The sequence below is a fragment of the Camelus ferus genome, chromosome 6 (genome assembly GCF_009834535.1).
Source record: "Camelus ferus isolate YT-003-E chromosome 6, BCGSAC_Cfer_1.0, whole genome shotgun sequence".
Taxonomy (NCBI): Eukaryota; Metazoa; Chordata; class Mammalia; order Artiodactyla; family Camelidae; genus Camelus; species Camelus ferus.
The window spans coordinates 59,764,415-59,785,908 of NC_045701.1; the positions used below are offsets into that span (position 1 = coordinate 59,764,415).

The following is a 21,494-nucleotide window of genomic DNA, read 5'->3' on the forward strand; positions in this document are numbered from 1 at the left end:
TCCTGGTGTGTATCTGTCTTTGAGGATAGTCCAGTATGAGTTAATATTCCACATGTTGTCATATCCCTAATGGATATCTGTGTTTCTGGATAGATTATTCTTTAAATTGTTAAAAATTATAGAATTCTAACAGGCACTCTTTTTATTCTTTTTGCAGCTATGTCATCTTATCTTTTAATTATTAAAACAGAGCTTCCTGCAACTATTTCAGAATTTTTGTCTGGTGACTATAGTGGGTAAGAAAAAATATTTCACATTGTGTCCATTTATTTATAATTCAATAAATACCTACTAAGCCCTCATGGGAAGTAAAACAAATGTAGTCCCTGCCCATAAGACATTTACAAACTAGGCAGGGGCAGAGTAGTTAGAGGGAAGAAGACACTCAGCAGACAATTGGAGCTGATCGTTATATGCAGAGCACTGTGCTGTGACTCTTATGCGCCAGCGGAACCCTTGCATTCCATGGGGGTGTGGAAGGGCAGGACAGGTGTGAGCTAGCTCCTGGAGAAGAGTAAAGGGGAAATTTCTGTATCTGAAAGACTGAGGGGCAGGGAGACTGAAAGCACTGACAGTAAAGGTCTTAAACACAGAAGGGGAGTGGATAATATACTGTCACTTCTCAGCAGACCATAGTGATACGGGTAAATCATAGTGATAAAGTTACAGCTTCCTTGTGTGAGGTTCCTATTTTGAAGCATGATTTGAAAAAAAATTGCATCATTTCCTGTTTTTTAACAATGTTATAAATAATACTAAGCCACGGTGTATTGCCTTTCTCCTTTCTTATTTTAAAAATACTGGTTTCTAAAGACTATGGACGCTGTGCTCATTTCAGCAGCACATATACTAAGAACTATTGACTCATCTCTTTATGGGAAAAAAAAAACAAATTAATTATACTTTTCATTTTACTGCGAAGAACATGAAATTTTGAGAAAAGCAAACCCAAAAAGACAGAATAAATCCTTTTAATGATCATCATTATTTCATATAATTTCTAAAGGATGACACAAATACCTGTCAGGCTTTTACATTTAAATATGTCGTTATTTTGCTCCAATATTTGAACTTGTTGAGGATTGCAGGGCAAGTTTTCAAAATTGAGTTTTTAGCTTTTCCAACTTGGCTTCCATTTAAGAATTCTACTTAGACAACTGCAAATACACATTTATAAGGAAAATGTGGTACAGTTTAGAGCTCAATAGGAATCATCAAGAAAATGTGTTTGAAAAAAGGTAAGTACGAGCTCTTAATGATTTGAAGACATTGCCATGTGCCTTTGTAGTACTTCACAGTTTACAAGATTTTCACACATTATCACATTTGATGCTTACAACTACCTTGTTTTGTCTGTCGCTTTATCTAGTTACTTTTAAGTTTTATGCTCTTATTTTAATAAACAATTACTATGTGAAATCCCCTTTCCTTTTTCTGTAAAAATATTGAGGACAACTTCTATTACTCAAACGATCCTATGTGGTAAATTTCTTTTATACTTTATGGCTAAGAACGCAAGGCAATAAGAGATAAGATAAAGAATGTTAGACTAAGAATAAGAAGACATATTCTATCCATTTCATATTTAGTAATGTCAGGAAATTAATTTAAATTATTTTGGCCATATAACTTAATTTTGAGCCTGAGGTTTCTTCACTTGGCATAATGGTGGTACCAGCACTGCCTTCTTAACAAAGTTGTTGGGTTGACCAAATAAGATATTACACATACACATGCTTTTGTAAGCTGATAGCAGAGTGTAAATGTGGAGAATTCAGAAATTCCTTAATGTTGTATGTCAATTATACCTCAACTTTTAAAAATTCCAATAATTGTAACTATACTAAGGGTTGTTTTTCCATATTTGCTCTGAGTGCCAGGAAGGTCAGAGTCAAATTTGAATGTATTGCATAAACTATGTTAATCCTAGGAGTTGTCACATGTTCTCCTTTTTCTTGGTCCTGAATTTACGTGTTTTTCTTTTTTTAATTGTCATATGTCTTTGTGGAAGGAAGAGGAATAAAAATATATATACAGTTTTAGAAATAATTGAGGTGGTATGTGACAGAACTGCTGTTAAAACTTAAGTCTTCTTTCTTTAAAAGTGATACTTTACTGCAGCTTCACTTTAAATCAGTTGTCATTTACTTCGTTGGGGTTTTTTTTCCTGTGTGTTTTTAAAAATAAGTAAAAATTAACTCCCATCTTATTCATATTAGTAGAAAATGGATAACAATGTTATTTTGACATGTCAGAAATGAAGTTTTTTAAGTTTATATTTCAAAATACTGTGGCCAATTTGCATCATCTCTGTTACGATGTTTCAACATTGCTTTAACATTGTTTTTAAATTGCTCTTCTTTTTAATAGACTCATCTTGTTTTAAATGTAACATATATTCACTTATATTGGATTTTAAAGTTCTGAAAAACATTAATAAGTGACATATTAATTGGTTAGAATGCAGATAAATCATTAGTGTTTAAAGCTTAATGCTGTAAAATAATTAAGAAACATATGGTAATTGACTTAACTATCTAGGGCAGTTTATTTCTAGGAAGAGTTAACAGAGCAATATTTCTTTTATGAGATCAATATGATATTGATTCACTTTTGTTCTCAGGTTTGGATTACCATAAATTGCAGTTAAGATTCTTCAGGTGTGCTTATTTTCTGTGTTATCCGTGAGATTTGATGTACCTTTGTGAAAAATAAATCTTTACAAAGACATTATCAAAAAGAAACTGTATGTTCACAATATTCTAATTTCAAAAATTATTATTAGAAATTAGAAGCTATAAGACTTATATCAAACTTTTATGAGGCATCTGTATTTTTCATAGAATAACTTATATTTAAAAAATCTATGGCTGTTAAAAGTTGGAAGCTCTCTGTTAACATTTAATGATCTTGTCAGGGGAATATGATTGACACAATTAAGTTGTCTTGCATTTGAGTTACATAATTGATATGGGATGTGAATAAGATCCTAATTCAGAACATATGATAGTCTTGTTCCATTCCATTCAAGAATGAAATTAAAGCAACTTATAAATATATCTGGTTTTCATTAAAATATGGGGAAAAAACATCTGCATGCCAAAGCATTTGCAATACAGCTAAGGATCTATACTTTATATTTCATACTTGGAACATTTTTATCATATAGGATTAAATCCACAGATCAAACAAGTTTTCTAGGAAGTCTAAAACTATTTACTCTAATTCTTTTGGCTTAGAGAGACTGTATATTTAGATCACAGTGGGAAAACAAGGGTTCTGTTAGGTAACTATTTTTTCCCCCATTTAGGAAAAATCTTAAGGTTAGTATATTCCTCTAAAATCTTGATTTATAAAAATGAGCTTTTTGAGATTTCTTTGTACTGGCTTGTATTTCTCAGGCTGGGGTTTTATTTTGTAAGTTTAATCATTTCTGTTCCTTGGAAAGTGTACATTGCCAAATACAATTCAGTTGACCATGACATGCCCATGAAATTTAAAGTAACTTCCCTGTATGGTCTTTATTGTTGATAAAGGGTAAAGAAAAACAAACTGTCTTTACAGTTGGCTTTATTAACATAACTTAATAAAGATAAAAAATAATTAACAATAACCAGTAGCTAAACCAGGGACAGAGAAATTATATTTTGCAATAAAATTCTTTTTATATTAGGACTTGAAAGTTTAATCCTGTGAAGAGAAGCATGTAAAGAAGTCACAGTCTGGGGAAAATGAGTCAGTATCTGAAAAAATACCATAAATTCAGAGTTCTCTATTCGAGGACATAGAAGATTTCCACTGCTTCTTTGACTATGGTCATCATCATCATCCTTTTGCTGATTCTGCAGACATAGAAAATGAACCAGATGATCTCTGAGGTCTCTTGTAGCTTGAGCATTCCATAACTCTGTGATTCTGAGTTACTGCCGGGAGAAAGTGATCTTCAGACCCACATTTCAGGGCTTTGGGTAGACGTGTGGCTTCTGTGGACATGAATGAATTGTGATGTGAAGTAGTATAAAGTTATAAAGTTGTACTATATTATGGTACATGTTACAAAGGTCAAGATTTCAAAGTGTTCCTAGGATTCTCATGGTCCTGAGGATTAACATGCTTGCTCTGGCCAACTCTACCTTCCTGACAGCAGGCACAGCAGAGCTAACAGATGGAATCTGCTTTGGTGCTCCTTTGGGCCTTTTTTGCTCCTGGATTGCAACTGTCTGGGTCTTATTTGGGTCCCAGAAGGAAAGAGATTTTAGGCATACAGCCCTGGGCTTTTTGCCAGCTTTAGAAATTTAGTTGCCAGGTGTTCTTCAATGAGGGATATTTTGAAGTTCCCGTTTTCATACTTATTCAAGAGTGACTAGAAGATGAACATGCCAGGTATCATGTTGTACTTGTAATCTGTGTGCTCTTAGACCCTCCTGGGTACAGGAATTGTGGGGCAGAGAGCACAGCTTCAGGCTTATTAGCTGGAAGTGCTTGTGCATAGGTTTTGGTTTCTGGCACGAGCATTCCCTAAAGACATGAGTTACGATGGGGAAGGGAGAGCTGTGATCACAGTGGTGTTTCTGCTGTTGCTCCTTCTCTTGCTCTGTTAAAGAGGAATTTGTCAGCACCCAATAGTACTCTTTAAAGATATAATAAAGAGGAATTCCTCATAAACCAGTGTGTAAGAGACACAGTGAATCATAAAGTTTGTGTTAGAAGCCATGGGTTGAAGCCCATGTAGAGGAAAACCTTTTCTTTCCTTTTTTTTCAAAATTGAATTATAATTGACAGATAACATTGTGTAATTTTAAGGAGTCCAGTGTGTTGATTTGCTACCCTTATATATTACAATGTGATTATCACCGTAGTGTTAGCTAGCACCTCCATTACTTCACATGATTACTATTTCTTTTTTTTGATGAGAACATTTAAGATCCAGTTTCTTAGCAATTTCCAGGTATGTAAACCAGTTTTGTTAACTATAGGCACATTGTTGTGCATTAGGTCCTCTGAACTTATTCATCCTCTAACTACAAGTTTGTACCATTCAACTAACATCTCCTTGGTTCCCCTACCCCTCAGCCCCTGGTAACCATAATTCTACTCTGTTTCTATGAGTTCAACTTTTTTCGACTCCTCATATATGTGATATACACTATCTGTCTTTTTCTGTCTAACTTACCTCACTTAGCATAATGCCCTCAAGGTCCATCCATTTGTCACAAATGGCAGAAGTTCTCTTTCTTGTGGCTGAATACTATTTCATTGTATATAAACCACATATTCTTTACACATTCATCCATTGACAGACGCTTAGGTTGTTTCCATACCTTCGCTATTATGAATAATGTTGGATCAGTCATTTGGTAGTTTCATTTTTAATTTTTTTGAAGAACCTCCATGCTGTTTTCCATAGTAGCTGAACCAATTCACATTCCCACCCACAGTGCACAAGGCTTCCCTCTTCTCCACATCCTTGCCATCCTTGCCTCCACTTGTTACCTCTTGTCTTTTCGATGATACCCATGCTAACAACTGTCAGGTCATATTTCATTGTGGTTTTGATTTGTATTTCCCTGATGATTAGTGATCCTTAGCAACTTTTCATGTGCCTTGTGGCCATTCATATATCTTCTTTGGAACAACTGTCTATTCATTTCCACTGCCCATTTTGAAATTGGATTGTTTGTTTTGCTATTGAATTGTAAGAGTTCTTTTTATATTTTTGATATTAACCCTTTATCAGATATATGATTTGTAAGTATTTTCTCCCATTCCATTGATTGCTCTTTTCATTTTGTTGATTTTTTTTTGTTTTTGATGTAGTCCAATTTATTTTTACTTTTGTTGCTTATGCTTTTGGTGTCATAGTCAAAAAAATTGTTGCCAAGACCAATGTCAAGGAGCTTTTTCCTTGTGTTTTCTTCCAAAAGTTTTATAATTTGAAGTCTTAAGTTTAAGTCTTCAATCTATTTTGAGCCAATTTTTGTGAGTGGTGTAAGACAGATTTCATTTTTCTGTGTGTGGCTATCTGGTTTTTCCAGTACCATTTATTGAAAAGACTTTTCTCCACTGAACATTCTTGCCTCCCTTGTCAAATATTAGTTGACCATAAATGGTGTTGGGCTGGGTGATATTTTTAGGCTCTCCATTCTGTCCTTTTGGTCTGTTTATTTTTATGCCAGTCCTATACCACTTTGATTACTATAGCTTTGTAGTAGAGTTTGAAGTAGCTTTGTTTTCTTTCTCAAGATTGCTTTGGCTATTTGGAGTCTTTTATAGTTCCATTCAAGTTTGAGGATTGTTTGTTCTATTTTGGGAAAAAAAAAGTCATTGGAATTTGATAAGATGTTGCATTGAATTTATATATAGCTGTGGATAGTATGGACATTTTAACAGTATTAATTCTTCTGACCCACAAACATAGACAGGATATCTTTCTGTTTCTTTGTGTCTTCAATTTCTTTCATTTAATTTTAAGTCTTATAGTTTTCAGTGTACTAATCTTTCGCTTCCTGGGTTAAATGTTCATAAGTATTTTATTGTGTTCATGCTATTGTGAATGGGATTGTTCTCTTTATTTCTTTTTCAGAAGTACGCTTTGTTAGTGTATAAAAACACAACTGATCTCTGAATATTGATTTTGTTTCCTTCAGCTTCACTGAATTTGTTGATTAGCTCTAACAGTTTTTTGGTTGACGTCTTTGGGATTTTCTGTATATATGATCATATCTGCAATAAAGACAGATTTACTTCTTCTTTTCCAATTTGGATGCCTTTTATTTCTTTATCTTGCCTGATTGCTCTGGCTGGGACTTCCAGTACTATTTTGAGTAAGAGTGGTGAGAGTAGGCCCCCTGATCTTGTTCCTGCTCCTAGAGAAAAAGCTTTCAACCTTTCACTGTTCAGTGTGATGTTAGCTGTGGGCTTGTCATATATGGGCTTTACTACGTTGAAATATGTTTCTTCTGTACCCAGTTTGCTGAGGATTTTATCATGAAAGGAAATTGTACTTTGACACATGCTTTTTTTTACATCTATTGAGATGATCATAGGACTTTTATCTTTCATTCTGTTAATGTGCTATATCATATTGATTGATTGGCATATGTTGAACCATCCCACAGATAAATCCCACTTATCATTGTGTATGAGCCTTTTAATGTGCTGTGAAAGTGCTGTTGAATTTGTTTTGCTAACTTTTGTTGAGAATTTTGCGACTATATTCATTGGGGATATTGGTCTGTAGTTTTCTTTCTTTTTTTTTTTTCTGAGTTTTTAGATTATTAATCCTCTCATGAAAAATGTGCACAGTCACCACAAATACAGTCACTGCAGAATCTTTACTCCTTTTTGCCAGCACCAACGTTGGCCTTTGCAGTCCCCCTGACTTTCTTCGTCCTGTTCTTCCATTCCTTTCGCTGTTTCCTTGAGGTCTTTTTCTTCTCATACAGGCCATGTCTTGCAAATCTGTGTTTGGGTTCTTTTTTCTTCTTGTAATCCAAGGAATCAGAAATCATGCCAAAGCCAGTTGTCTTGCCACCACCAGAATGGGTCTGAATCCGAATACAAAGATGGCATCTGGCATAGTTTTGTACATTTTGGCTAGTTTTCCCGTAATTTCTGTCTTACGTACTGTTGCCTTCCCAGGGTGAAGGACATCGATGACCATTTGTTTCCGCGGAAGTAGTCGGTTGGTCATGAACTTCCTGGTCCAGATAGTTACTGTGTTGCTTATGATGGCAGCTGATCCTCAAGCCTGTAGGTTTCTTTTTTTGTAGTGTCTTTCTGTGACGTTGGTAGTAGGCCTTGTAAAATGAGCTTGGGTGTGTTCCTTCCTCTCCAGTTTTTTTTTGAAAGACTTTGAGAAGCATTGGCATTAATTTTTCTTTAAATATTTGGTAGAATTCATCAGTAAAATCATCTGGTGCTCGGCTTTTCTTTGTTTGGTGGTGGGGGTAGGGGGTTGATTATTAATTCAATGTCCTTATTCATTATTGATCTGTTCATTTTTTTTTAATTCTTTATGATCCAGTCTTGGTATATTATATATTTATAGGAATTTATCCATTTCCTTAATTTAACATGGCATTGGGAGACTGACTACTTGGTAGAGAAAGGATGTTATTGCCAACTGGAAATTCTGAGAGCATCTACCAAATGATTTGAAAAAGTAATACCTATTATCTTTGATGTTCTCAGCTCTGATATTAGCATGTATTTTACTTTGTTACTATTGTGCATGTGTATGTATGCAGATGTTTCAGTGCAAAAATATGACAGCCATGTTATAGAAAATTTAGAAGAGAAAGCAAGTAAAAATTATACATAATACCATCTGTTACCTAATCACTGTTTTCATTTTATTTCCTTTGAATTTTTACCAAAAAGCATTTTTAAAACATAGTTAATAATCTTTATTTTGTATTTCTATCATTAGCATATTTCATTTTACTAAATTGTCTTTTTTAAGCTGCTTAACATTCCATTGAGTATGCTGTTTTTTAACGTAAACATTTTCTATTGTTGAATATATAGAATTTCGCCCAGCTTTTTAATATTATAACAGTGTATTCACAGCTTCATGTACATAGAATTCTTTATATTATAGAGGATTTTCTTAGAGTAGATTCCCACATTTTTATTGTTCTTTCTGCATATTATTAATGTTTTTCCAAAAGATAGGGCTAACTGACAGATCACTAGCAATGTGTGAAGGACCAGTTATGCCATATCCTTGAATTATTTTCTAAATAATTTTACTCATTTAATTTCAACAGCTTTATTATTTATTTCTTTAATTAGCACCAGAGATTGGAATTTCCTACATGTGTATTTACTAGTTCTTTCATGAATTGTTTGGTTTTTTTATATACTAAAGTAAAGTCTTTATTATTAAAGTCTTGGGGAATTAACTCTAATTTTTAAAAAACTTCAACACATGTATTTTTATATTGAAAAATTAAAACCATGTGTATGCAAACAAGGAGAAAGTAAAAATTTCTCATAGTGCTGCTACATAGAAATATCTACGTTTGGTATTTTAAGTATATCCTTCTGACTTTTTAATGGGTATCCAGTTCTTTTTAATAATCCAATATACTGTTACACTTTCAATCTACCTTTTTTTATTCAGTATTCTATTGCCTTTATATGAAAAATGTAATATTTTTTTCCTAGTAATTCATGTCCTTTTTTGAAAATTTGACAAATACAGAAAACTGTAAGAAGAAAAATTACCCATCATCCTACCATCCAGAGATAATGGCTATCAGTATATTGCAGTTCTGTTCCATTTTTAATGAATCTATATTTTCCCTCAAAATTGCTCTCATACTAAATATATTTATGATACATTCATTATATTATTACACTTGTAAAATTTTTTTTTAATAATTATCCCATAGGTCCATAATTTATTTAAAATTGTCATGGCCTTAAATATTTGTTTCCAATTTTCACCATTTTAAATGTTTTCGGTAAGCATCTTTTTACAAAAACATTTGTTCTTATTGCTGATTGTTTCCTTTTTTTAAATAGTCTTTGGTAAGTGTTAAATATTTGACACTTTCAGTGTCTCTTGCCAAATTTCTTTCCAGAAAGATAATTTACACAGTTTATACTTTCACTAGTTTTGTATACATCTCATCACTCTTCACTCACATTGTCTATTACCTTAGTTTAAAATAATTGCTAATTTGGTAGTTGAGAAATGGCATCTCATTGTTTTGATACATTTCTTAAATGTAAATCCATTAATAAGAATAATAGGATTCCACAAGAACATATTTTAACAAAAGGAAGTAGGCTTTTCCCACCAGGTGGTTGTAATGGTTATAATGTGTGAGTGAGTGCGTGAGTGAGTGTGTGTGTGTGTAAACACAAACAGTGGAGTTCTGTGCCTAAAATAGAACTTTTTTCTCCTAATAGGTCTTGGTATCTTGATGGACAAACACTACTAATAATCATTTGTGTTGGCATCGTGTTCCCTCTTGCACTTCTTCCTAAAATAGGTAAGTCTTTATAGAGGAAGATGTTATTGATTTAGAAGAAAGGAGGGGGGCGGTGAGGACAAAGGGAAAGAGAAAGAGACAGAGAAAGCAAAAGAAAGAAAGGGAGAGAGAAAGAAAGAAGGAAAGAAAGGAAGGAAGAAAGAAAGAAAGAAAGGGAATATTATTAAAAATAATATTCAAGGGCTTTTAAATTTCACAGTACCACATTTTTAGCAGAAGGTGGTTGTGAATAACTCTGAACTTGGATTTATTTTAGGTTATTCAGGCTTCAGCCCTGCCTAGTTAACCTGTTACTTGGTTTGCAGTAGTATTTTGTCTGCCCCACTAAAATAAAATCTTTACAGCGGAACATTAAAGAGCAGCCTTCCCCTACAGTGTACTATTAGTGGTAAGCCAGTTCCAATTCTGCTGTACAGAGCTACATAAATGATCTGTGACAGATAGTTGGAATGTTGTTATTCTCAGCCCTAAGCCCCAGATACCAAGCACTGTAATAAAAAACATACCCAAGATGTATAGCTTTAGCTGCACATTAGGATCACTTTCCTTATAAATTGCTTTTTATTTTACTGTTATTTTACAGGCTTTCTTGGCTACACAAGTAGTTTATCATTTTTCTTTATGGTGTTCTTTGCTCTTGTGGTAAGTTTAAAATATCATGTATTACTTACCTCCTCACCAAAATTGAACTCATTGTGTTAATGTCTTTTTTTCTTTTCACTCTGTTTTGTGTTGGGAGAGTATCCCATTTTATTTCAATGTGTTATTAAAAGCACTTTTGTTCTGCCAGGCCATTTCCTTCATTGTATCTATTTTGAAGAGGCTTAGCTAGAATAGCATTTCAAATTCAGTTTCTCTCATGGTTAACTAGAGAGAAACATACCAATTCCGTTAAAACCTTAGATGGAGTTGAATTCTTTGAGTAGGTGTGTGTATTCATTTATTTCTGTTCAATATTGTGTGTATATGTCTGTGTGTTGGAGGGGGTCCTGAAGTATGAGAATCAGGCCGATTCTAATCTCTAAAATCAATTTGATCCTAGTCATCTTGATTTTGAAACTTTGTCCCATTAATGAAACCAGAGCTTTGGGGACTTAACCATTGAGGAGATGTAATAAGAATTGGGGTGCCTGAATTCTGTCTGTCTGGTTGATTCATGTGGTTAAGCTTTCATAAAAAGACTTCTGCAAAGGAACATTTTTTTCGCATGTGGAATATTTTTTAAAATTAGCTAATTTTATTATAATATTAGGAAAATATGTCTCAGATGATAGACTTTGTCTTAATATTTATAAAATAATTTAATAAAAAGATAAAAGAGAATTTGAATTTCTTATTTCCTTTTAAGTCTTCTAAAACAGATTTTCAAATATTGTATCTTTGTGTGAAATTTTGAAAATTCTTTTTCTCTTTGCATTGTAGTTTATTCCATAGTCATTACCTGTCAATCTTCTTTAAACTTGCCAAGAAGATACATATCTCAATGGCTTGATTAAACTCTTAAAATGATAAGCTTGATTACACTCTCCTTTGTTATTAAGAAATGAATGGAAAAAAAAAATGCCATCCAAAAGAGCAAGACAACACATCATCAGTTAAACCATATAGTAGAGCCAGATTCCCAAGCTGTCAGAACAATCTAGGATGCATTTAATTTAGGCTAAACTATCTTCTGGGAAACAAGGATAAAACAATTTGAGATTATTTAAATGAAGCGAAAGTGCCCCTGGTTTCAGTGTACAGAAGTAGTTACACTTTAATAAATGCTGTTAAAACTAAAAATACTTCACAGTGTTTACATTTAATCATTTGTTGAATTTATCAACATTAAAATCATTGCCCTTTCCCCACAATTGTCTGACTTATATCTTACAAGTAAGTAATTGAAGATACACTTTTTAAAAATACTGTTTTCATTCTATTTTATTGAGATATAATTGATACATAATGGTGTATAAGTTTAAGGTGTGCAGCATAATGACTTGATTTAAATGTACTGCAAAATGATTACCACAATAAGTTTACTTAACATCCATAAACACACTTTTTAGGTGCCACATTAAGAAGGAAACAAGTATTTTATTGTAATTTGATTGTTGAGAACCATCTGCATGGTTAAGAGTGGCGAGTGGCATATATCTGCAAATATAATGTATGGATATTAAAGAGAATCAGTATAGATAACATTGAATGTTTTCCTCACAGATAATCAACAGTACAAGCGTTGCATAGGTAGGAGTAATCTGGGTTTTATAGCCCATAGTTTGAAGCAGGTAGAACGTACTGATACAACATGTCTGTTGCAGTTTTCACGGTATTCATTTCTGTCATGGCAGATACTCTCTAATTTGATGCAGACTCCTACTGTAACTGTCATGTGGAAACAATATCCTTATTCAGCATTTACAGTCATGCTTTACAGACCATCTGCTCAGATTTTTACCTGTGAGCATGATTTGAATTTCGTCTACAGTGGGACAATGAAGACGGGACATTGAAGACACTCTGTATACTTTTTTCTTAATTCTCTTTTTAGTTGGCATGTAGGCATACCTCCGAGATATTACGGGTTCAGTTCCAGAACACTGCAATAAGACACTTATCGCAATAAAGCAAGTCACACAAATTTTTTGTTTTCCCAATGCATAAGAAAGTATCTTAACACTATACTGTAGTCCATTAAGTGCACAATAGCATTATGTCTAAAAAAAAAAAATGTACGTGCCTTAATCTAAAAATACTTTATTGCTAAAAAATGCTAATTGTCATCTAAGCCTTCACCGAGGTGTAATCTTTTCTGCTGGTGAAAGGGCTGGCCTCGATATTGATGGCTGTTGACTGATCAGGATGATGGTTGCTGAAGTTTGGGGTGACTGTAGCAATGTCTTCAATTAAGACAGCAATGAAATTTGCTGCATCAGTTGACTCTTCCTTTCATGAACCGTTTCTCTGCAGCACGCAGTGCTGTTTGATAGCATTTTACCCACAGAACTTCTTTCAGAATTGGAGTCAGTCCTCTCAAACCCTGCCACTGCTTTATCAACTAAGCTTATGTAATATTCTAAATCCTTTTTAGTCATTTCAACAATCTTCATAGCATCTTCACCAGGAGTAGATCCCTCCTGAAGGGATCTCAAGAAACCACTTTCTAGGGGGGAGGGTATAGCTCAGTGGTAGAGCATGTGCTTAGAATGCATAAGGTCCTGGGTTCAATCCCCAGTACCGCCATTAAAAAAAAAAACAAAACCACTTTCTTTGTTCATCCATAAAAAGCAACTCTGCATGCATGAAAGTTTTATCATGAGGTTGCAGCAGTTCGGTCACATCTTCAGGCTCCACTTCCAATTCTAGTTCTCTTGCTCCTTCTATCACATCTGCAGTGACTTCCACTGAAGTCTTGAACCCTCAAAGTCATCCATGAGGGTTGAAATCAACTTCTTCCAGAGTTCTATTAATGTGGATGTTTTGACCTCTTCTCGTGAATCACACATGTACTCAATGGCATCTAAAGTGGTGAATCCTTTCCAGAGGTTTTCCACTTACTTTGCTCACATCCTTCAGAGGAATCACCATCTCTGGCAGCTATAGCCGTATGAAATGTTTTCTTAAAGGATAAGACTTGAAAGTCAGTATTACTCTTTAATCCATGGGCTGCAGAGCGAATGTTACTTCAGCATGAGAACAACATGAATCTCATTCTCCATCCATCAGAGCTCTGGGTGACCAGGTGCAGTGTCAATGAGCAGTAATATTTTGAAAGGAATCCTTTTTTTCTGAGCAGTAGGTAGCCACAGTGGGCTTAAATATTCAGCAAACTATACAGTTGTGTTGTCATCCAGGCTTTGTTGTTCCATTTATAGAGAGCACAGGCAGAGTAGATTTAGCATAATTCTTAAAGGTCCTAGGATTTTGGAATGGTAAATGAGCATTGGCTTTACTTCAAGTCACCAGCTGCATTAGCCCCTAACAATAGGGCCAACTTATCCTTTGAATATTTGAAGCCAGGCATTGACTTCTCCTCGCTAGCTATGGAAGTCCTAGATGGTGTCTTCTTCCAATAGAAGGCTGTTTGGTCCACATTGAAAATCTATTGTTTACTGTTTCCACCTTCATTAATGACCTGAGTTAGATCTTCAGGATGATTTCTTAAACCTTCTACATCAGCACTTGCTGCTTCACCTTGTACTTTTGTGTTATGGAGCTGTGGCTTCTTTCCTTAAACCTCATGAACCAATCTCTTCTAGCTTCAAACTTTTCTTCTACAGCTTCCTTACCTCTCTCAGCCTTCACAGAATTGAAGAGAGTTAGGCCTTGCTCTGGATTAGGCTTTGGCTTAAGGGAATTTTGTGGCTGGTTTGATTTTCCCTCCAGATCATTAAAACTTTCTCCATATCAGCAATAAGGCTGTTTCACTTTCTTATCATTTGTGTGTTCACTGGAGTAGCGCTTTTCATTTCCTTCAAGAACTTTTCCTTTGCATTCACACCTTGCCTAACAGTTTGATACAAGAGGACTAGCATTTGGCCTTCTCAGCTTTCAGCAAGCCTTCCTCACTAAGCTTAATCATTTCTAGCTCTTGATTTAAAGTGAGAGACGTGCAGTTTTTCCTTTCACTTGAACTTAGAGGCCACTATAGGGTTGGTAATTGGCCTAATTGCAATATTATTGTGTCTCAGGGAATAGAGAAGTCTGAGGAGAGGCAGAGAGGCAGGGGAAGTGCCAGTCAGTTGAGCAGTCAGAACTCACTCAACATTCATGCAGTAAGTTTGCCATCTTATGTGCACAGTTCATGGCACCCCAAAACAGTTACAGTAGTAGCATCAAAGATCACGGATCACAGATCACTGATCACTATAACTAATATGATAATAGTGAAACAGGTTGAAATACTGTCAGAATTACTAAACTGTGACACAGAAACATGAAGTGAGCAAATGCTCATGAAAAATGGTGCCTATAGGCACGGGGCTGACACAAACCTTCAATCCATAAAAAAAACCACAGTATCTGCGCTTCGCACAATAAAATGAGATGTGCCTGTATTTATTTTAGACTCTCTAAGTAATTGGGTTTTAAAATACATAGTGATTAGGAAAAGGGAACATGTATATATTAACCCAAAAATTTTTTTGAAGAATTCCAATTTTATCATTGATTATTTTTGTCAATATGTATTTGTGAATCTGTATAATATTATATTACATTTTTAAAAAATCAATTCAGAAAATTATTATTTTCTGAAGTTATGCTCTCTGAATAATGCAAATCAAAACCTATACTTGTATCTGGTGTCCCAGTTCCTTATTTTGCTTAAAAATTTTTGACATAAATTTTTGCCCCTGCTGAAATAGTGAAAATTTTAAAAGTAAATTTTATTTTAGCAGTGGCTGAAATGATGGTAACTTTTTTGGTCCATTTTGAACATAAATGAATTTCCATTTTTTTCTAAAAGTTCTGTCTTGAATACAGATTAGTATTCTAATACTAATATCTGAAATAATATTTTAATAAGTCAGTAGTGAAAATAGAGAGCTGTTTGAATGGATTTGGGTCAGGCTTGGGTTTCCTTCTGCTGAGCACTATGGCAGACATTATAGAGTTGTGAGAATTTCACCTGGACACTACTCTTAAGGATCCATCAATCTAGTTGGGGAAATAAGATAAATTTATTAGGAACAAAACAGAGAACAATGTAGTCAATACATAATAAAGTGTTGATTAATTTGCTTCAGAATTACAAGAGTTGAGAGAAGGATCTCCAACAGCTAGAATAAAGAAGGATGTGGAAGGAAATAAAACTTGAGCTGAGCCTTGAAAAGTGAGAAGAACTTGGAGCAGAGAGAAGGGCCTTTTGTGCAACTGAAGAAGTGTTTTTAATGCTTAATCTTCTTTTTCCCCTCGTCTTTCTTTCTAACACCTGAAGTTGTCTTCTTACAGTGTTCTGCCTTCAGTCTGAGCAGGGCTTCCGCTTACTCTTTGGGCTGGGTGTCTTCCATTCCTGTTTTATACTTCTGCTTTATAGGACATCACTTCTGCCCACCCAGCTCCACCCACAGGCTTGAGGTTGGGATGGGTCTCTGCAGAGAAATTAGCTGTAATAACTGAATTTTATGTTAACATAAAATCAGGTTTCTAATAATATTTTCTAATTAATAAAAAATAATTATATTGTATTTGGGAACATGTTTTGAAATATTTTGATTTGCAAGGCTAGTAATAGCAGCTGATAAAACAAATGAGGTAGCTCATATACCGACCTTATCCAAGTATCTGGTACACAAGCAGTAAATGCTGGGATGCTGCTGCTGCCAACCACTGTCAATAGGGGGAAATGTGAGAAGCTGAATTTGGAGCAGGGCTGAACAGAGACCAGTAACCACCATGATTCAACCTCCACCCCATCCTCATCCTTTCTGGGGAAACACACCAGAAAAAAAAACGGTGAAATTATCACTTTTGATTTTTTTCCTTTCCTCTTGATAAATTGACCATTTAGTTTTATTTCATATTGAAAACTTACCTAGAAATGTTAAAGCAACTTGCCCTAGTTTATCCGTACAGTTCCTCCCCCCACCCCCACCCCAGCTTGGTGAGGGTTTTAATTAAGAGAAGTTTTTTAGTTCACTCATTACTTAATCCTAAAAGCATATGTTGTCCTTAGGTTTGTTTTGTGTCACTGCATAAAATTTTGATTGAATCAATTCAAATCCCAAACTAGATAAATACCAAATAAGAATAGTATTTACTTACTGGCCTTCTGCTGAGAAGGACAGATGCTTCCTTTATTCTCCTTAGCTCTTTTGTTTGCTGGGTTTCAGCCTGGAGCAAGTATTTACAGAGTAATTAGTGCCCTGAAACAACTACAACAATGGTAATGTTGACATAACCCAACTGTAGGGTTAGGAGCAGGTTATGTCGACAATTAAGTGTAAAATCCTGAAACATTTTCATTTATTGTTTCTAGGAAGTAGCATCCTTCTGGATTTCTTTTAATTAAAAAATATATATATTTTTACCAGTTCTAGTTCCCTAGCTGTGTGCTCTTACTCTTAGCCAGCTTCATTCACGTTCACCAAAAGTAAGATACCTCTGAAAAAGCAAGGGAGGGGACAGTGCTTATACTTCAGAAATCCCTAAGCCTCTCCCTTTGCACCTGCCTGTGGCCATTTCCAAAACTACTAAAACTGTTTTTTATCTGCCATTGATGCCAAGTCCACAAATAGCCATATTCTTGTTATTTTGTCACTAAAAAAAGTCATGTTCCCATTTTGAGTTGCATTTTTTAAAAAATGCCTTGATACTATTGGAGTTTTGAAAGTTGACACAAGAGTACTCTCAGTCTTTAATGGGGGAGATCTCCATGAAACAGAGACGCAGGACCTCCGTCCTCCCCCTCCGCAGGTGACCGTGTCAAATGATGACCCCATTCTAACAGGGAAAATTATAGGAACAGAGACTCTTCTGTTAGTTAGCATATTATTTGGTATGGTGTTAGATTAATTGAAATAATGATAACCTATTTGAAATTTGTTTCTTGTCATGCATTTTATAAGATACAACCTGAGTGCTGATTCTACTCACTCTTACAGATAATAATTAAAAAATGGTCCATCCCCTGTCCTCTGACATTAAATTATGTGGAGCAACACTTCCAGGTAATTTTTTTGAAGTTTCTTCCTTTTCTTTTTTTAAGTTAAAAAGAAAAAATCTAACTAATAGTGATTTTTTTTCCTGATTAATAAAAAAGTAATGGCAATATTGCATTTGGAAACTTTGTTTTGAAATACTTTTATTTGAAAGCCTAGTAGTAATAAACTCATCATTTTTTTTATGTATTCTGACTTTTAATAACCGTTGGTTTCTCTCTTTCCCCTCAATCCTCTTAAACAGATTTCAAATGCTACAGATGATTGTAAACCAAAGCTTTTCATTTCTCCAAAGAGGTGTGTAAGTTATTAACAGATACTTTGGGTTGATTTTTCGCATTTCAAGTTTTAAGAGATTTGTGTAACAGGGTCTCTTAGGTCTTTGTACCTGTAACTAATTAATTTTCGTGAAAGTGCTAAGTATAGGGTTGCCTACCAGAAGAATAATATTATTTAACACAGGGTGGCCCATTATGAAACAGCCTCGCTTTTTTGGCATGCTTTTAAATGGAGCCTGTTTTAAATGGGCCACTGCCTAAAAGAACAGATTTACCGAATGTCTGGTCTGGCCAATAAGGTCCTCTGTGGATACAGACTTCCTGTTGCCCTCTGGACTTGTAAAGCTAAATAGCCAATTATATCCAAAACTCCTCCCCTGTGAGTAGAACCTCGGTCTGTGGCTAAACAGCCTCATCATTGGACCAGCAGTTGAGCACTGCCAATATGTTTTCTGGCCAACATTCCGAAGTTGAAATTTATGATGTCTGTAGTGGAGGCTGAAAGACCAAGTCCCCTTGCCTTCCCTGAGAGCCCTAGGACACTGGGAATGCCTGCAAGAGTCCTGAGCATCAGCAGAGGAGCCAGGAACTGTGATCCAGATGACCTCTGCCTTATCGTTCTGGAAGCGCTCCATGGCTTCCTACTGCAGCAGGTTTCTTCATGTATGCTTTTTGATCCTAGAATCCCCTCCACTCATATGCAACTCGCTTAGTGTGACGTGTCAATGTGGTAGCTCCTCCAGAATTTTCCTTTTTATTCCCAGTTTTAAGTGAGAAATGCCTCTCTGGCCCCACAAGGGAGGTTACATGGTAAAGGCCTCCTTGTGCCTTAAAGATCCAGGTAGGGTAATTGACAAGCCAGGAAATTGAGCAATATATGAAAGAGAATTTGTGAATTAAACTTGCATTCCCCTAATCCAGCTTCAGGAAACTCTACAGCTTTCCTTCCTCCCAGCACTCTTCAGATGTTTAGGAGGCCTTATGTTCAAAGATAGGTCTTCAGTCATCTGGAACTTCTTTTGCTGAATGAGCCTTTAGTTAGTTAAGTGGAAGTTTTTTTTAGAGTAGAAAAGAGAAAGTGAATCATTACTATCCATTTTGTAAAGACAGTATTTTCACTTAGATGGTAACTTTTGTTTGTTTTGTAACTTCCTCTGGTTCTTAACTTTTGAAATTAATGACGACAACAAAAACTATGATCATATATTCCAACAAATCTCTAAGAATTTGTTGGTCTCAGTTAATCACGTTCATTCCCACTGAAAGAGACTCTAGTCAAAGATGCTAAGATGTGATTAATATATTCACTATTCTGTTAGATTAAGTTGGTGCTTGGATTGAGCTGGTGAAACGTTCAAAAGCATTATCTATTATTGCTGCTCAGTTTTCTAATGCATACATTAGGAAAGACTGAAAATTACAATAAGATCATTTCTAGACTGATATTATTTAATCTTACCTAAATATTAGCTATCTTACCTAAGTTACTTCTATCTTACCCAAATAATGTAGAAGCAGCAGTGATCGTAGTAAAAAAACAACATGGTTTGGAAGCAGCCAAGAGATATTTTGGCTAGTACAGACAATGCAGCTATCAAGTGAAATATTTGCTGGTGACCATAATTGTGTGTCTCATTAAAAAAAAAACTTACAAACAGGTGTTCATGAAAGACGAAATAAATTTTAACTAAATCGATTTTTTTTTAGAGCACTGAATTTATTGTCAAATGAAGTTGTGGTTTCAACAGAATAGCATTTAATAATTTCATCTTTTAAACATTTTTTTTCAGAGTGCTTATGCCATACCAACCATGGCTTTTTCATTTCTCTGCCATACCTCAATATTGCCTATTTACTGTGAACTTCAAAGGTACTACAGATTCCTGGAATATTTTAAATGTATTAAGTATGTCTTTTTACTTCTAGGACTTCCAGATTGAATAACATTCTCATCTATGACTCCTTCCCTCCCATCGCTGGATTCTAAGTGTTAGTTTAAAACAAAAGAACCAAGAGTTAGTTCTGTCCAACTTGGGAATGTTTCTTAGAAGCGTAATCCCTTGTGCAGCCATTTCAAATCAGGAACTCTTGTGTGTAGTTATTAAAGAACTAGGTCTTGAATGATTAAGGAATCCTTTTGAATGGCTTGGGAGATACTTATTTATTTAGATATAATTCAGAGCATTGATTCTACTTGTGCCATTTTGTCTTTTAGCCCTTCTAAGAAAAGAATGCAGAATGTAACCAATACAGCCATTGCTTTAAGTTTTCTCGTTTATTTTGTATCTGCACTCTTTGGGTACCTCACTTTTTATGGTAAGTATATTACGTTCATTATAGATCATAGAATAAATTGTTCTGTAGTTGATCTCACACCTGAATATGGATTTTGTTTCTGCCTTTCATTAGCAGATTAATCTGTTCAGGCTGCCGGAATTCAGTGCACTACTGTGGTGGCTCCATGGGCCTCAAAGAATTGATTTTCTTTCTCTTAAAAAGGTGGATCAAGTTAAAGAATGATAACTTCATATGAAAGTTTTCTTAAACACCAAAGTAAAACCTCAGGCTTGTGGACAGTGAAATCTTTCTACAAGAAGAAAATGTACAATAACAATTCTTTTAAATTGAGAATTCAGTATCTTAGACTCTAGTTCAGCAGTTGGGGAGGTTGGGAGAATCGGTCATCTTAATTGCAGAAGAACAAGTCAAGAAAGGACAGGGTTTTGCAGTGGACTGTAGTTGTACACTTAGATGTCAGAGAGTTCTGCCTTTGGGCTTAATTCACATGTTTCTGCCAGTGCATTCTGTGATGTGCCATGACCTTTCTTCCTAAATTTTTAAAGGATTCTTTTCAATTCATAAAATAAAAGTAAAATATTCTTTTCTTTATTTTTGAAAAATTACACACTTGGTCTGTTTTTTCCTCTAATGATAAGAATCTCAAGAAAAAGTAAAACTTAGAAGTCTAGAACAGGAAAAAAAATTGTAAGCTCTCTTGTTTTATTTGCTAACAGACACATTATAACAAATTACACTCCATTTGTCAAATTCTTGGATACACTTTTCAGTTTATGAGTGCTTTTATATGAATGCTTTTATAACAACGTTCCAAGTAGATGGCTGTTATTACTTTGGTGATATTTAGCTGTTATGACTCTGACTTCATGGTCCATAGCCTTGTGCATGTGTTTCAGGTTTTAGACATCCACGATGGCTTGTCATGGTGCTTTGCTTACCTCCCAGAGTTTTTCCAAGTATGACAGGTTTTTGGACAACATTTACTTTCATAGCCACCTTTCTTAAGCCCGGTGGAAAGAGTATGGATTTTGAAATCCAACAAATAACGATTTTTAAAAAACTACCTGGCTCTAACCAGCTGTGTGACCTTGAACAGGACACTTCACCTTGCAGTATCTTTATCTCCTCATCTTCAACATAGGGGTAATTGTATAGAGTTGTACTGAAGAGGAAGTAAATGTGTGTACAAGGCTGGTTACAATATCTGGCACATAGCAGTCTTCCACAAAGGAGAGCTGCTGCTGCTAGTGTGATACATTATTTTTACC

General features: G+C 34.9%; 1 protein-coding gene and 1 non-coding gene across 2 annotated transcripts in view; both read left to right on the forward strand.

Moving 5' to 3' along the window:
- The window catches only part of SLC38A6 (solute carrier family 38 member 6), a 66,362-nt gene that overhangs the window by 30,672 nt on the left and 14,196 nt on the right, over positions 1-21,494 (forward strand). Inside the window, 8 exon segments of the mRNA XM_006185725.3 lie at positions 158-236; positions 9,922-10,004; positions 10,588-10,646; positions 17,594-17,659; positions 17,895-17,925; positions 17,928-17,947; positions 19,719-19,798; positions 20,144-20,244. Of these exon segments, the coding sequence (XP_006185787.2) occupies positions 158-236; positions 9,922-10,004; positions 10,588-10,646; positions 17,594-17,659; positions 17,895-17,925; positions 17,928-17,947; positions 19,719-19,798; positions 20,144-20,244 (519 nt within the window).
- On the forward strand, positions 13,161-13,232 carry TRNAS-AGA. The gene has a single exon. It is a non-coding gene; the product is annotated as a tRNA-Ser (tRNA).